The 18106-nt window shown below is 30.9% G+C and overlaps 1 protein-coding gene across 1 annotated transcript; it reads right to left on the bottom strand.

The window, feature by feature from the left end:
- Positions 1-721: 721 nt before the first annotated feature.
- Positions 722-10509, bottom strand: LOC134278017 (flavin-containing monooxygenase 5-like). Its single transcript, XM_062760317.1, has 9 exons — positions 10246-10509; positions 7595-7809; positions 7331-7487; positions 6936-7078; positions 3924-4018; positions 3579-3737; positions 3107-3413; positions 1997-2162; positions 722-1330 (listed from the first exon to the last, which is right to left on the bottom strand). The coding sequence occupies exons 1-9, from the start codon at positions 10355-10357 to the stop codon at positions 1068-1070; spliced, it is 1617 nt and encodes a 538-aa protein (XP_062616301.1). The 5' UTR covers positions 10358-10509; the 3' UTR covers positions 722-1067.
- Positions 10510-18106: the final 7597 nt, after the last annotated feature.

Below are 18106 nucleotides of genomic sequence, written 5' to 3'. Positions count from 1 at the left end.
CTGATGAATGTAATATACAGTTTTGGTAAATTTTTTCTACCCATTTTGAACTTTAACTTCTTTAGAAGGCCTAGTTTTTTTATTGGCACTATTTACAACTCCATCAATATATTCAGACCAACTAAGATTTTGCGACAATAGCAAACCCAAATGGCGATGGACTGGAACACACTCAAGTCTATCGCCTTTGAAAAATAACTTTGGCATAGCAGAAATATTTTTCTTGTTGAAATAAACTACCTTAGTTTTAGATGGATTGAATTTGAGTAGCCACTTATTTGACCAAATTTCCAATATGTGTAAATCATGATTCAATTTGTACTCTATATCTAATATATTGTATGATGATTGTTGGAGGGAATTATCATCTGCAAACAGTCTACACATTGAAATAATATTTTCAGCAACATCATTTATGTAAATAAGAAATAACAGTGGACCTAAAACAGAACCCTGAGGTACACCTGCAAAAATATCTTGTTTTGATGATAACAAATCTTTGTACATAACTTTTTGAGACCTTTGACTTAGATAACTGGAAAACCATTGGAGAATATCACCAGATATACCATAAGTTTGCAATTTAAATTTAATGTGTAACAGTCATATTAGTATTGGTCTGATGAAATAGAAAATTATGTTGAAGTTGATTTTACAAAGTTTTCTACCTTCAGTAGTCATCAAAACAAGACCAATTTGCTAAAAAAATGAAATTAAGACCGATGAAATTATGTTTATTATACAAGCCAATAAATATTTACAGCAATATTTCAAGTAAACAAAATTTAAAATATACACAATATTTGAAAGTACTCAATATATGAGAGAGAGAGAGAGAGAGAGAGAGAGAGAGAGAGAGAGAGAGAGAGAGAGAGAGAGAGAGAGAGAGAGAGAGAGAGAGAGTTATCTAATCACAGAAAAACAGAACTTTCAAAAAAGCATTATATTTAAAAATGATTTATGACATATCTTTAAGATTTCAGGAGTATGGGATAAAAATGTCTATCATATACATGTATATTCATTTATTTTTAATCAAAAATACAATTTTAATGGAATAAAAAAGCTCACGACCGCAGTAAGTAATTAGCCACCAGTGCTATGACTAAAATGATAAGACATAATTTCCAGATACTGCTCTTTTGACTTTTTGTTTCAGAGAAGCCGAGAGGTCTTGTGGCGAGCGGGTAATCATTTCTCTTCATCTGAGTGAGTATAGCCTGTCGAGCGCCGTCCCATTTCCCAGGTCCCATAACTCTGTACTGATAAGGCGTCACTGGACCAAAGAATACCATTGCTGCTAGCTTGGGATCAGTCAGCATTAGTTTTCCTGTCGAATGATAACGAATGTGAGTACAGCAACTACATAAACATATCCATTTTTGCTATTTGTTCTTTCTTAAAATCATCATTCTCCATGAACTTGTAACTATTATTTCAAATTGTGATGGCATAAAACATATACTGTTTTTTGCAAACTGATTTGCAAAAGAATATGTTCTTAATAAAATATATGGAGATAATGAACCGCATTCAAGCACAGAAGTCCATTAAACAATACAAAATAGGAGCAGAGCAAACACGGACCTCCAAAACATCAGAGATGGGATCAGATGCCATGGAGGAGTGAACATCCCTTGCCGACTGGTCACACCCGCCGTGTGCCCCTTGTCATGATCGGAAGATAACGGAATGATTGATTGATTTAATCGATTGATTATATGGAAGAAATTTAGAATTCAATTTATGACACTTTTTTTGGAATGAGTTGGAACATTTACTTTAAAATGTTTCAATTGTTACCATTTTAACAAGAACTTCTTAACGCTTAAAATGAAATTAAAACAATTTTATTTGAAAGCATAATGATAAAAATCATATTGTGTAAAATAGTTTAAAGCTGCAACTACAAATAATGGATGAGTATTAATTGCCTACATAAAAGCAAACTTAAAAAAGATGAAAAGTTGAAGAATGATGATTCCCAGTTTATTACCTAAATAGGGGTAATTTCCATTTAGCTTTGACAATTCGTCCATGAAGTTTATGTAATCTACTTGAATAGTGTGCCGTGGGCTATGAACAAATTGTTTTTGCATGGCATCGTGTTTCATTCGGATGTTATTCCACATCTCTTCTCTGCTTGGCAGAACAACGTCTCCCTAAAATGTTTATTAAAATATAAAATACATATATATAAAAAACAAACATAAAAAAATCACATTTGGTTATTAAAACAAGTTCTTTATTAATTTATTAATCTTTAAAAAATAAACAGAAGCAAAATGTTAATAATTAGTTTGAGAGAATTCATCAATGATATTTGTTTTCATATATATATATATATATATATATATATATATATATATATATATATATATATATATATATATATATAATGCGTTTTGGAATTATTAAAATTATTTCTTATAAAAGTACGAAATTTCTTTCCTACACTGTGCTGTATATTGTATAGTAAGGAAACTTTTAGAAATTATTCTTTATATTTGTTTTTCAAAAATATTAATTCATGTTCGTAACAGTTTAAATTTGATTTACCGTCACTAATTACTCCTGATAATCTTTCAAGTTTATCTGATCAAAAGGACTTTTAATTCACAACCAATAAATAAATAAAGCAGTATCCCTCGGGCGTTCTTTTATCACAGGTAATCAATGTCTGGACACACAGAAACTTCAGTGCTCATTGAAATCATTAAAGTGCCATTATGCCATGATATTGATTCTGTTCCTCTTTTGATTATTTGAGGTTTTAGGGACAGGGTAAAAATCTGACCATATGCTAGGACACAATTTTTATAACAAAGCTGGATTCTTGACTTTAATTTTGGATGTGCATTACATTAAATTTCCCTTCTGACTGTGCAGAGTTTTGTTTTTGTTTAATATTTGTTTTACTTTTTTTGAATTATTGAATAAAAATTGTGTGAAACAGTTTTAAAATTTATATCTGATTTCGGATATTCACTGTACCCTTACACAGAAATAAAACAATGTAGAAGTCGATAAGAAAAAGGAAAATCACTCTTTCTTGCGACACCCCCCCCCCACACACACACAGAAAACATAACAAAAAGTCTTTTACCTTGACGACTCTGGTGAAGAGCCTACATTGCTGTTCAGAAATGGGCATTATTGCTCCTAGCGGCTGTATGAATCCAATACAGGCCAATGTGGGCTTCTCCAGGTCAGGGGGAAACATGTACTTGTACAGGTCAACTTTGTTATTTTTGACTTCTACTACGGACTTGTCTAGGAATGGAAACCCAAATATGTATCCTGTTGCTAAAAACACAACATCAATATTATCTTCAAATGTCCCATCCTCGAATTCCACGCCCGTTTTAGTGAATTTCTTGACGTTGGGTTTGATGATAATGGAGCCGCTTATACTGTAAACCAACTTTTATTCGCGTGATCTTTATCGCGAATATTAATCGCCGCGAACCATTCATTTTGCTAAGGATTTGGGTTTGATGAAATTAATCGTCGTAGATTGATTTTAAACTGACGAATCGCGAATAAAAGATGACGCGAATAATAGTTGGTTTACAGTAATTCTGTTAGGGAGTTCATCGTGTACGGTCGGATGCTGGGCTAATGGAGGGTGATTTGGCTGCAGAGAGAACTTAGCGTGGTCAAATCGTTCATTCAGTCTGTTCGCTATTACATCGTTCACGTCTGTACCAAAATAACTCATCAAAACTCCGAAAGCTCTAAAATTGCAAAATGTCGGGATTCCATCAATGGTTTTTTACGCCAATATACATGTCCAGATTACGCTTAAAGAATAAAATAATGAACATAATAGATAAAAGGATGGGATATTTTAATGTTAACTGAAACTCTAGATAAAATATCAAAAATATATCTAAAAGTCTAGTAACGATTCAAAGAAATACCTTAGAGATCTTCTAAAAGCCACAAAATCTCCTGGGAGTCCGTGATCCGCCACTCGATTAAAGATCCAGGATCCTCTTCTTGTGCTCAGATATAACTAGAGTTAACAAAAATATATTATTTATAGGCATTGTGTTGTAAATAAAAAGAAGAGAATGTTAACCTTATACTTGGATTATAAGGAATTGGTTTGGGTTTAGTAGAATCTTAAGAAATAAACTGAGCATGGTACTAGTATATCCTTTCACTACATGTTAGTTATATAAACTATTTTACATTTATAGACATAAAAGTTTAACAAAAGATACCATATCTGTTTCATCATTTTTCATGTTTGGATATTTTACTTGAAAAAGACATTAATGGTAAGCTAACAACAAAGCTTTACGATACATGCGATGACTTAAATTTTCAATGGTTAACTTTCCTTATTTTTTAAGCAATAATTATGCTTTCATCGCCTGCATACGGAGTGGATTCTCTCAGCTGAGTCGATACGCAAGGACATGCTATACATATGAACAATTTCGAAAGCGAGGTAAGTTACTGACAAACAATTTGATGAAACAAGAATATCAACAGTCTCATATAAAATCATCATTTCGGAAGTTCTATTGTCGATACAATGACCATGACAGCAGCTTTTCATTACGTCAAATTATGACTGACGCTTTTCATACTAATTGTTACACAATATTTACACACTGAATTGTGGACAGATATTTCCGTTATTTCTCGATCATGACAAGGAGCACACAGCGGATGAGACCGGTCGGCAGGGGATGCTTACTCCTCGATGGATCTTGATCCTATCTCTGATGTTTTTGAAGTCCGTGATTGCTCTGTTCCATTTGGTTAAAGAACTCTTGAGCTTGAATACTTAAGCAATGAATCATTATTTTTTGATAGATATAGTTTCATAACTGCAACGGTGTGTGCAAACAAATTGAATAACGCGCGTTATGCTTACATTTACATTTTTTAACTGTCTATCTTAACTTCAAATGTGATTTCTGTTTAAAAACCTATTTATTATCCTTCGTGTAAGCTACATTTAATGGATCAGCCAACGTAACAGCTTCTGGTCAATTTGAACGTGATTTTTCGATTTTCGCTTGTGACGTTGCTCTTCCTCGGCGTTTAACGATTATGACGTCAAACTAAAATATTTACATTAGCTGTGTTTTTCTACTAAGCAAACAGTGAAATTGATTTGAATACCATTTTCGTGTATACTCACGCGTAGAAATATACACGGAGAAACGTGCGTTAATGAGACTGCAGCGACGTTAGTAAAAATGCAACGATATAGGGCAGCGAGAAATTTAAATAGTAAGTATATTTTAGTCGCTTCCAAACATGTAAAATGTAAATATAAGGTATGTTTTTACGGTGTGAATTATTGAGTGAGCACACAACTCTTCTATTGTTTTAATTTAGATCGGTGTGTCACAACCGCACGTGACATTTGGTGCATGTTTTAACCTCTGACGTCACATGACGTGTTATGGTGTTTTGACAATTATTTCCAAGATATAAAGCAAAATATATGTAATGAAAGTTAATAAAAAAAGTTATGTTTACAATATTGTTTCTTCAATCTCTCCCATTTAATCAAGGCGATCAACTGCTTTTTGTATAAACATTTGCCGCTCTACTACACCCGTGTAGAACAAGCTGTACTACACAAATTTTTCGTGTTGAGAAGTATATAAATGAAATGTTTCGAATGAGGAATAAAAATAAGTTTGTTATAATATTCGTTAGAAAAAAAAGAAATTCAGAATATTTAAAATTGCTGATTTATATCCTTAAAAATTAAATTTCGGTCAATGTATTTAATTGTATAATAAAACTTTTAAAAATTTTTTAAAAAACTGCATATTTTTATTTTTTCGTTTCATGCATATTTGTACAAAGAACGATGAACGATAACTCTTCACACTTGGGTACTATAAGGTTATGTATTTTTTCAAGAACGATTTCAGCTATTAAAAACAAATAGAAAAAATTAAAAAAAAATCATGGAAAAGCATTCTGGAGTAATAATCATTATAATAGCATTATCATTTTTCATCATTGTGTTAAATTATTGCGTCTAGCGCGCTTCATGAACGTTGATATGACGTCACAGCTGCATCAAAACAAAAATGTGTGATGACACACACCAGATAAATTGTGTTGGACACAAATACTTTATAAATTATTTGTGATTTATTAGATAAAAGGAGCATTGATCAGGTGTACTGATTTTAAAGCATGTTTTTCTTTAACCTCCTTATGTAAGTCAGGATTTCCTCTGTATTCTGTGTTATAAGTGTTTTGAATGCAATGGATTTCCATTCTTTTTATATAAACAAAATATATGTAATGTAAATATTGCTCGTTATCTCCATATATTTCACTTTAAAACTATAAAAGAAATCTATGGCGATATAAAATCACATGAATTTGAGGAAGGAATATACGATATCTTACTTAAAAAACGTTAACTGAATATGATTCGGTTTTTGAGTATAGTATGAAAGCTCTTAAAGTCGATCAAAAGTTAAAAAATATAATAAATAAAATTCAAAGCTGTAAACTTTTGTTGATTTTAATTCTAAGCCAATATATTTGGGTAAAATTATGAGAATTACGTTTTTACCAATTATTGCTTACATGAAATGAAAAACAATGTGAACAATGTAAATAGAATTTTATATCACGTTTATATGAAATTATCATTTTTTATTTTATCTTATAAAAGAGAAATGAGTAATTTTGACGCGAATTCATGATAATTTTAATGAAACATGTGGAGATAAGGAACAGTATTCAAGATAAAAAATCCATAAAACAATACAAAATAGGAGCAGAGCAAACATGGACCTAAAAGCATCAGAGGTTGGATCAGTTGCCATGGAGAAGTAAACATCCCCTACCGACCGGTCATACCCACCGTGTGCTCCTTGTCATGATCGGGAAATCAGAGAAAAATCCACCGACAATTCAGTGTATATTCCTAATTTTACCTGGCTTGCTACACGACTTAATTCCACGGCAGCGTCCACTCCGGAGTTTCCGATGCCGATGAGAACGATTCTCTTGTCTTCATATCCTTTTGTGTGTTTGTAATCATGACTGTGAATCACCTTGCCCTCAAAATCTTTTAAACCTGTCCAAGATGTCATCCAAAATTAAAAAAAAACTTTATCTCGAAATTAGTAATAGATTACATTTGTATACGATATGAAATTTAATTTTACAACTTGAAGATCATGTCATGAAAAAAGTGAACTTGAGATAACGATCGAACACTGATAGATCTCGTTTTTTTAAAAGTACAAATCTGTGAAGAGGGCGTAGATACGGACCTCTTTAAACGATAATTAAAATTAAGAAATTCTGATAAAGTGGAGTTAAATACCAGGAAAGTCTGGAATATTTTTGTCAGCATGATGACCAGTGCACACCATGACGGCATCAAACACGTGATCTTTGGTTTCTCCCGTCGTTAAATCTTTTGTTGTAACGTTCCACTGACCAGTTGTGTTAAAGTCTGAACCCCTACTTACTGATGTCACCTTTGAGAATTTTTTTACTACATTAAAATCTAATAATAACCAATCTGAATATTGAATTTATTGCTATCGGTTAGAAAAGGGAAGAAGATTAAATTCTAAGCTCATACCTCTGTTTTGAACGTTATGTATTTCTTAAGGTCAAATTTGTCGGCGTACATGTTGAAGTACTTGAGGACGTATTTGTTATGCATGTAGATGGGGTATTCCTTGGGAATGGGGAAGTCACTGTAGGTCATCATCTCCTTACTGGTGTTGATGATGGTGGATTTCATCACACAAGCCTGGCCATCTCTGGCGTCGTCTGTGTAGTACCACAGACCACCTTAAAAATAAAACTGAATTATAAATGTGTTTATAAGAGGGCTTTTCAATAGATAATCTCCTCGGTGCTCGGAAAGAAACAAAATACGTTTTCAATGATTTGGTCTTAATGATTTCGCTTAAATACTCTCTTTTAATTAAAACACATGTCCGTAACACTTTTATTTGATTTCTGATTGCTTTTAGAAAACATTTTTGAGTATGGCCCTTTGTATACTGGAAAGTGGCAAAACCTTTGATTTCCTGTACTTGTTTCTTCTTTCTGACAGGTGTTTTTTTTTCAAGTTTGGAAAATGAAACAAGTCAAAGGATGAAAGATCTGGCGAATATTGTTGGTGTGACAAAACATTATTTTTATTTTTTTGTTTATCCCCAAAACTCATTTACTCTTCATGGCGTGTGGGTTTGAACGCTGTCAGGAAGCAATTTTATGTAGTGATTTCCTGATTCTGGTTCCCTCCTCTCAAAAACCTTTCGATTTTTTTTGCAAAAAATTTGCTTTCTAGACTCCTCCAGAAATTATACTGCCTCCCCGAATAAGAATTTGAACAACAAGACCACTAACATTTAAGATACTGGCATATAAACCTGTCTTTTGCTCTTACAATTCTTTGCTCTTCTCAGACCTTTGCTGTTTTTGTCAAGTGTATCGTTTTGTAAATTTGTTTTGAGGGTTTAAAGCAATGGATTCAGTTTTAATTATCTGTTTAAATTGCAGAAAAACGTGGATAACTACAATTTTTGTTTTTTTTAATAATTGTTTTAATATTCTTACACCCTGTCGTTTTCTCTCGTTTTTCAAAATAAAGGGTGACCATTGAGTACTAAGCTTTTTTTACTGTCAAATGTTTCTTTAAAGCAGTGTGAACTATCCCCAAAATAATGCCTATTAAATTTGTTATGAGTCTTAAAGTAAATCAAACATCATCAGTGATAATTTGTTGAATTTTGGCCAAAAGTACATTGGTTGTTGTAAGTACTTGTCGTCAATTGGTTGTTGTAAGTACTCGTTGTCAAGGACGGTACCCATTTTGATGCCCATTATATCATTTTTGTTCATTGAAATCTACCTGTCCATGTGTCTATAAAACAAACATTGGTTGTTGAAAATTTCCCATATTTCAGTGAATATTTTTTTTCGGATTCTTAACAAGTTTTACAGCAGCTTTACATGAGCTTTTAATTTCACTCTATAGTTTACTGGTTCTTTACCATTCATTTTTATTGCAGTGTCTCGAATAGCCCTTGTTTTCCAGTTTCTCATCACAATGAATTTATGTGATGAAAAGTGGTCATATAAATTGTTATCAATTTATTAAAGATTCAATCATGAGAGAAAGTCAAGCTTAATGTCATATGAATTCTATTTTGTATGTCATAGAGCTCAGGACATTATTTATTGAACAACCTTCGTATGTATTTTTGAATGTATTTCATACATTACAACTGTGTATAATATGACAAAAATTCCATTATTTCGAAATTTACTTTAAACATTATATAAAAATCTAAGCAATGAACAATAATTTAGTAAAAAATAAAGCTAATTGTTAAAAAAGGTTTTTGCTTTGGTACATCATAAACCATCCTTTGAAGCACACTTAGTGTCTAGAATATTTATTTTCTTTAGTATTCCAAAGGGGAAAGTTGGAGTGAGAATTACTGCGGGAAAAATCAAACTTTACCGCCATGCTAAACTAATCAGTTCCAGCAAGGTATTTTAAAATTAATATCAATTTGCATTCAAAACTATCATTCCTTCCCTCTTTAATTTTTAAAAAGATTTTTGTCATATAATATGATTTTTTAAGAGATATTTTAATCTAAAATATTCTTGGGGACTTGCACAGTGATACATTTCTAATATTCTCTATACTTTATTAAAGTGTAGATAGGGTTTAACTTTAGAGAGCATTTATCAAAATTCTTTGAAGTATGAAAGTTATGCTTATGTTTGCGTTTATAACAAAACTTTACAGTACATGTGTCCTATATATATTTTTATTTGAACAATAAAAATCGTTATAAACATGTACTTATTACAATTTTCATTCAAAAAATCAACAAAATGACACCCTCTCTATCCCTTTATAGAACCCTTCGTGGGTAAAAATCAATAAATCATATCTCTGCGTAGAGATTGTTTGCTGTTTTCATCAAGTAAATGCAAAATCAAATCTTTATTGACTCTTTGTCAAGTTGACATAAAAAGAAAGTTTATGTTTTATTTTATGTTTGATATAAAGCCTAAAGGTAGAAGACAGAAAACAATATACTTTGCTTTTCTTTATAGTCTTTACTATAACGAAAAATTTTTTCGTCCCATAAAGCAAATCCACTATGGTTAAGGAAGACACTTGACCTAATTACATAATAAACATTCTTCACAACGTTCGTCATAAAATTTGTCAGATATTATGAGAGGGTATGATCATACCTATGTGGTCTGTTCGCTCAAAACAAACTGGATGTAGCCCCTCGTCCAAACAACATTTGATGGCAGTCAGTCCGCTGGCACCAGAACCTATTACTGCAACCTTTTTCGTCATTACGTCAAAACGGCTAAAACCAAACAGCTAAGTTGAGAACAGCTGAAATAATTCTTAAATGAAGTTTCGGCCAGCTTCCAACAAGGGGAAATTGTACAGAAAAATTGCAGGACGATGGCTAATTCAACATTTAAACACGTATTTAAATAATATAAATATAGGTCCTGACTTCTTATCTATGGGGCGCCGTTTTAATATTTTTTAGTTTTTTTTGTGATATCACAAAATGATTTTTTGATATTAGAAATTCGATTTTTTGATTAATAAAAAATATTTTTTTTTATATCAGATAAAAAAATGATTTTTTAATATCAAAAATTAAATTTTCCGATATCAGAAAATCATTGTTATATCAAAAATACGAATTTCTGATATCAAAAAATCATTTTGTGATATCAGAAATTCAGGTTGATTTTTTGATATCACAAAATCAATTTATTGATATCAGAAATTCAACTTTATATAGTCTTAAGGTAGGATTCTTCTCACATTTCTTGTATTTAAAAATTAATGGAAATTTTCACAGAATCAAAAAGACAATATCACTAAGTGATGGTATCAGTAAGATTAAATTTGACCGTTTAATATTAGAGGCAAGGTCAGGTCAAGGTCATTACCTTTTTCCTATACATTAAGAATAAAAAAATTACTGTTTCCAATCTTGCGATCCCTACTTGAAATTCAAAAGATTGAACGTTTTTCTTTTTGCATAAAAAGATACTACCTTATAGGAACTATAAGACGATATTACCAAATTGACATGGATAATTTATATAAAATGGATATTTGTTAATCCGAATTTCATCTACTTTTCTTAAATGTTTAGAGTTTATTAGTTATTTTTATATGCTTCGTATATTTAACTTTTTCCAATTTTCACATTAATTAAAAGTTTTGATCGTATACTTAGAGAGAAATAACACTTTTTACGGATTTTTGGCTCAAATCCGTACTTAGATTTGAAGCATATAAAAGCCAACATAGTTCTAGTATGTGTGAAAAATCTTATTTATATGATATATTTTGAAAACTTTAGTTCCTTATTATTGATTTAACTTACATTTGAAAATTTCGTCTAGTCCTTGATTACGTAAAAAATATGACTAAATTCAATGTTCTATAATAATCCTGAGAGGCAGAAAAGAAGATATTTTCATACGCCACCATTCCGCCAAAAATATAGTCCCTGCTAGATTTCAAATGCAGTATATCATTTCTAATTAAAGATGTACAATTGTGATGAGAAAAGAAAAATATGGTCTTTTAAATCTCTTACATCTAAATACATTAGACATATCAACATATGTACTTTGAATGTTCCATCTAGTCAAAAACCAGAGAAGAATCCTACCTTAAGGCCTATGCAGATAATAAATTCTCCCTGGCCAAGATTGTTTTCACAGAAGCAGGTCATCCGCCGTGTTGTGGAAAGGCAAACTTGTATACATAACAAAATGAGGGTTACAAGTTTTGGTTTTCTGGTGTAAATAAAGATAACTTACTGAATGCATGAAATATTACTAGTTACTCTATTATTTATTGGATTTTCTTAGGAATCTCTTCCCATTATATTGACAACTGAAGGGAGCTACAAGACTTATTCAGAATATCTACAGTGTTGTGACTTTTCAGCATTGTAACTGCATATATAAATTTCTGTATATTTACTGTGGAATCATTTTAATTCGTTGGGGTCACTGTTTGTGGGTAAGCAAAATTTTGCTGGTTCGTAGGGACATATCATTTCGTGGGTATTTAATATTACAGAAGATTCAATAAATAAATATGTTGACATAATAAATGTTCGTGGAGATGTAAATTCGTGGATAAGGGTGAACGACGAAATCCACGTCCCCCACGAAAATAGATGATTCCACAGTATTCATATTTCTGCACTTGTCTATACAAATTCTAAAAGAAACACACACAAAGATTTAAGCTAGACTGAAACAATCAAGAAGTGATTACAATTACACTAATCACAGTAAACAGCAGCGGAATCTGTATTAAATGAGGACACTATTGAAAGGAATAAAGGAGTATTCATTTAAGTAATCTCTATCTATTTCTCTCATATTTTCTGATATCAGAAATTGATTTTATGCCCACCCATAATCGAAGATTTGGGGATATATAGTTTTTGTCGTGTCCGTCCGTTTGTCTGTTTGCTTATTTGTCCGCAAAAAGTTGCATAACCTTACTCATAACTTTTGATTTAGTAAAGCTTTAACTTTCATATTTCACATGTGTAATTCTTGTGAGAAGACCTTTCTTCGGGCAAATTTGACCTTTTTGACCTTGGAGTCTGACACACTTTTACACAAAAATTCCACACTTTTACTTTGGCATAACCTTTGAATGGTAAGGGCTAGGACTTTCATACTTTACATATGTATTCTTTGTGATTAGACCTTTTATTGGATAAATATTTGACCTTTTCACCTTGGCCTTGGAGTTTGACCAACTTAAAAAAAACCAAACCTGACCATAATTTTTGATGGCTTAGGGCTAGGGTTTTCATACTTCACATATTTATTATTTAATTCATGTGACAAGACCTTTCATTGGTTACCAAGAACTTTGCCCCTTTGACCTTGACCCTGAAGTTTGACATAACTTTCAAAAACTTATCCTTGGCCATAACTTTTTATCAGGTGGTGCTAAGGTTTTCTTATTTCACAACTGTATTTTATTTGACCTTACTTTGGGTACCAACATATTTAATTTGCATCCAAGGAGGTTCGATCCTGAGCTTTTGAGCAAATTTTGTCTTTATTTCATAAATTCTGCATCATTTTCAAGTTCTAACATTTTCTCTGAATTCTACAATGCAAATTGAACTATACTCAATGAAAAGTCCGTGATTAAATTCCATTTAAGTGGGATTAAGTGAGGAACTATATTTTGTGGCGGAAGGTTTTTTTTGTAGAAAATGATAAACTTTTCTCTTTTGAACTATATACAAGGGTTGTCCAAAAAGTTCGTGGACAATGACGTTTTTGTTCAAATAAATGATTCTATATATATATATATATATATATATATATATATATATATATATATATATATATATATATATATATATATATATATATATTGTATATCAAAATATTTCTTATGAAAAAACAAGTCAGAATGATTTAGTTTTTATTTATGGAACTTAATACTTTTATAAGAAGTCAGGGTCTTTAAAGGTCGCGGATAGTGCGCACTGACCAGTCTGACGTCAATCTAATTTCATTATAACGTCAACATTTTGATTTTGAAGTTTTTCACATGTTCATGGACACACACTACATTTCTTTTTTTTTTTGGCGACACACTTCCAAGTGCTATCAATAATCTTTAAGTTTCTTTAAATGATAATTTATTTAATTTTTAAAATTCAAAATAATTCACAAAAAATTACGTATTTATGTATACACAAATTGCACGGTCTTTTCCGATGCTGCGCTAGATTTATAACAACGTCATGAATAGAAATTTCCATTTTCAGCAAATTACATGTGTTTTGAAATTCTTTTAGTGTCGTTGAATTTGTACACACCGTTGAAAAATCCTGTATACCAATCTCAAATCAATTAACAAAATATTTTTCAATAATTTTGATTTCTTTTATCAAAAAGTTTGTGTCTTACTCCGTTTCAGCCGTATAAAAACATATTTTTTGATTGGACGCTGCCCCGATCGGACGGCCGACGTCGCTTTTTCTGTCAAATTTTGACAAGTATTTGTTACGGTTTTTGTTTGGTATTTTCAAAGTCTATATAGTAAGCGATACTTTAGATATCAGAAAACGATTAAAGCGTCTTTATTTATTGTACATATAATTTTCATTAAGTTTTGACTTATTTTATATAGAAAATAATCATTTTAATCAAAACACTTTATATCAGATTTATGGCATTTTAACCTTGGTGCGCACTATCTGCAATCTTTAATGACCCCGATTTTTACAAAAATATAGTTCCATCAATAAAAATTTAATCATTCTGACTTGGTTTTCCATGAGAGGTATTTTGATATACAATAGATTTATACAGAACCATTTATTTTTACAAAAATCATTGTCCACGAACTTTTTGGACAACCCTCGTACAGTACTGTTAATTTTAGATTCCTTTTTTTCCATGCTGGTTACACACAAAGTTGTTTTTGCAGTGAAAAGTGTTATGCTGGCTCTGAAATACCTATTAAATTATTTCTTACGAATTCTTTTAAGGAATTGTGTCAAATATGGAAAATATATATATTTTGAAAGTCCTGGAAAAAATGAGCAAGTTTTAACGTAAAATAGACACTTTTTTAGTGATCTCTAAAATTTACATCAAATACCCTCACTTCTGATGTTCTTTTCTAAATATTGAAGTTAACTTTTACCTATCTGCTTAAATTCAGCAAAAGTTTAAGACTTAAAAATAATTTTCTTGTTTATTAAATTTTAAATGCCACAAAAATAACATTTTCTGAGCGCAGAGAGGTTAAATAATTGATTATGCGAAATTATTTGATACTTTTTCTTTGTCACAATTTTAAAGTTTAAAAAAAAAATAGAATTATAGTTTATTTTGTTTCATGCTTTATTTGGATGAAAATATTGGAGGGGAAACTTCGAAGACATACTTTTTGATTAAGACACAAATTTCAGTGCAAAAAGGTCATATTAAATGTACTATATTGCCAAAAGAAGCAAACTGATCTTTATTTTTGATTTGATTTTTAATTAAGCTAAACTAAAAATTAAACTAATTAAACTAAAAATATACATGACAAAAAAGTTTAAGGCTTTAAATACGAGCCGATCTCGTTAAGAACCGTTTAATCTTCGCTATGTTGTCATACGGGGGCATCAGGGTTTCACAAACACATCTTGTTTGATATAAAAAATTCGAACGCATTTCTGATATATGGATTACATAATCAGTACGTATTGGTCCCTGCTGACAAAGTAGATAACAACATTGTCTTCGTTTGTAAGGCTCATTATATATATGGTATTTTAGAAGAACTTGGATTTAATTCTGCAAGTGGTAATCCAACGTATACTCATAGTCCCCTTTCTAAGGAGGGAATTCTTCAAAATCATATGTCAATTTTAATATTTTTAATGATATTCCAAAGAACCAAAATGAATTTGAACAACCATATATGGACTCCAAAACTTCATAACAATCCTTACAAACAAAGATACATAACGGGTTCCAGTAAATTTGCAACCAAGCCTCTTTCTATACTCCTCACTAAGATATTAAAAGAAGTGAAGGAGAAACTTCAAGAGTACTGTGCAACAATATACATGTATTCGAGAAGTGGTGTAAATCAGATGTTGATACTTAACAATTCCAAGGAACGTTTGGAACACCACAAATCACTTCTTATTTCATATAATGCTAATAAGCATTGGTATCTAAGGCTGGATTAAAGAAAATCTTGTTTCTCTAAAACTGTTTAATTTTTTTTTCCTTTTAAAGGGTACAAATGTCAACTTTTATAAGACCTTTTCTAAGACTTCCAAAAACCTTGAATCTTATAAAGACGAATAAAATGAAAATTGTTGCATGGAAAAAAAATTTCAAGCTTCATTTTGATGCATTTCAAATTAAATATTAATTTTTAGAGTTATCCTTCCTAGCTGAGGATCGAATATCCTTAAAAGTGGTTCAAGGTTATCAAACAGAGTGGAGAGGTAAATTAATACACATCACACCCTCCCTCACACACCCTCACAACCAAAGATACTTGAATAGAGGCAGTTAATACAGTTTTCAATCGATTTCGAAGAATAAATTCAAAGAGTAATAAGTGATATAGAGTCAGCATAGCATTTTGTTTCTTGTATAAATGCAATCTTGTAACTGATTAAATATTGATTTAACAATGATCCTTTCAGCTTTGTTAAATAATAACCTCTTACCTCAACTGATTGTCGATCACGAAAAAACACTCTGATAAGAAAGCGCAATCTCTTGATTAATATGTAACACGCTAGATTTTAGAGTGATCTCCCATTACTATTCCGATATGAAGTCGAAAAGGACTCTGCTGCAGATTTTCCTATGTTTACGAGATTGGCTCCTGATATTTATAGTCTTAAACCTTTTTTTCAAGTATATTTTAGCTTCTACACACATACACACATAGCTTAATTAAAAAATGGGGGTACATTTGTATGACCTTTTTGCACTGAAATTTGTGTCTTAATCAAAAATTATATCTTTAACGCTTTCCCTTTAATAATTCTATCTAATAAAAACATGGGACAAAATAAACTATAAGTCTTTTTTTTCAAATACACTTTACATGTAAATGGTGATCAAGAAAAAGTTTCAAATTGCTTCGCATAATCAATTATTTGACCTTTTTGCACTCACAAAATGTGATTTTGTTGGCATTGAAAATATAATAAGCAAAAAGTTTATTTAAAGTCTTAAACTTTTGCTGGATTTTAGTAGATAGGTCATAATCATTTTAAATATTCAGAAAAAAACATCAAAAAAGGGAATATATGATGTAAATTTTTAGAAATTATTACTAAAAAAAGTTGTTAAAAATAAATTTTCCTTGACTATTAGAATAATTTCCAATTTGTTGACTATTAGAACATATTTACCACATTTGTCACAATTTATAAAATTAGTTGTATATAGAAAAATTCTTTATAACTTTTATTTTTTTTCTCTCTGTGCATTTTTTCCTATAATTTTAACAGTATATTTAAGAGATATACATATTTCACTGCAAAAAACAACTTTCACACAGCTTTTCCAATATGAAGACCACCTTTAATCAAAACTATCAAAATGTAATGAAGTGCAGTCATATCCAAATAAATTTATTCAGAACCTAATTTTGTGGTTAAGGGTGGTCTTTTGCTATGGGAAAATATCTAAAATAGAGAATATAAAATATTATTTTTGTGTGCTTTGCTTTATACAATGTTAAAAGTTTACATGCCTTTAATGTTAGAATGTTAGAACTTAAAAATGATGAGGAATTTCAGAAATAAAGGTCCAGAGCAAAATCTGCTCAAAAGCTTAGGATCGAACCTCTTTAAAGATTCATGAAGCCTATGTGAGGGGGGGGGGGGGCGCTGGGCCTCAATTTTTTTTCCACACAAAACCTTTAGCTACTGAAAGAATACATTGAAAGGCTGGATAATGTATTGATAGAGTGTATTTAAAAAATTGGTAGTGAAAGAAGTTGGATTGTGGATTGAAGAAGAAATCATAAAGCTATTATGTCATTAAAAATTAACAAATCACCAGGGGAAGATGATATTATTTCAAATGTCTACCAAATTTATTGTGATGCCATTAAAGACGAAATTACTAAAGTAATTAAACATATTTCAATCACACTTTGAAAACAAAAATTCAAAGTGCGTTAAAAGAAGTGGAGACATCTTACATTATTAAATGTAAATAACTAAATAATAGCAAAAATACGCACTTTGAAAATTTTTTTTCAAAGCGCGTTAAGAGCTTACATCGACATATTTTACCATTGAGACACTTAACGCACTTTGAAAAAAATGTTTAAAACAAAATTCTGGATTTAGATTTTAGTAATGGAATGCATTGATTTGTTATTTAACTTTCGGAAAACTTATGAATTGATTTACTCCCGTCTAGAAGAGAAGACGGGTAGAAGGTCTATCAGCCAAAATCTTTCCGGGCCAATACAAAGGCGTTGGTAGCAGTTTAACGGGGGGAGGGAAGTAATAAACCCCCCAAAAGGTTACCCACATTT

This window comes from Saccostrea cucullata, unplaced genomic scaffold (assembly GCF_032062105.1).
Source record: "Saccostrea cucullata isolate Sc308-1 unplaced genomic scaffold, CSIRO_AGI_Scuc_v1 ctg458, whole genome shotgun sequence".
NCBI lineage: Eukaryota > Metazoa > Mollusca > Bivalvia > Ostreida > Ostreidae > Saccostrea > Saccostrea cuccullata.
This window is presented reverse-complemented; position numbering and strand designations above follow the sequence as displayed.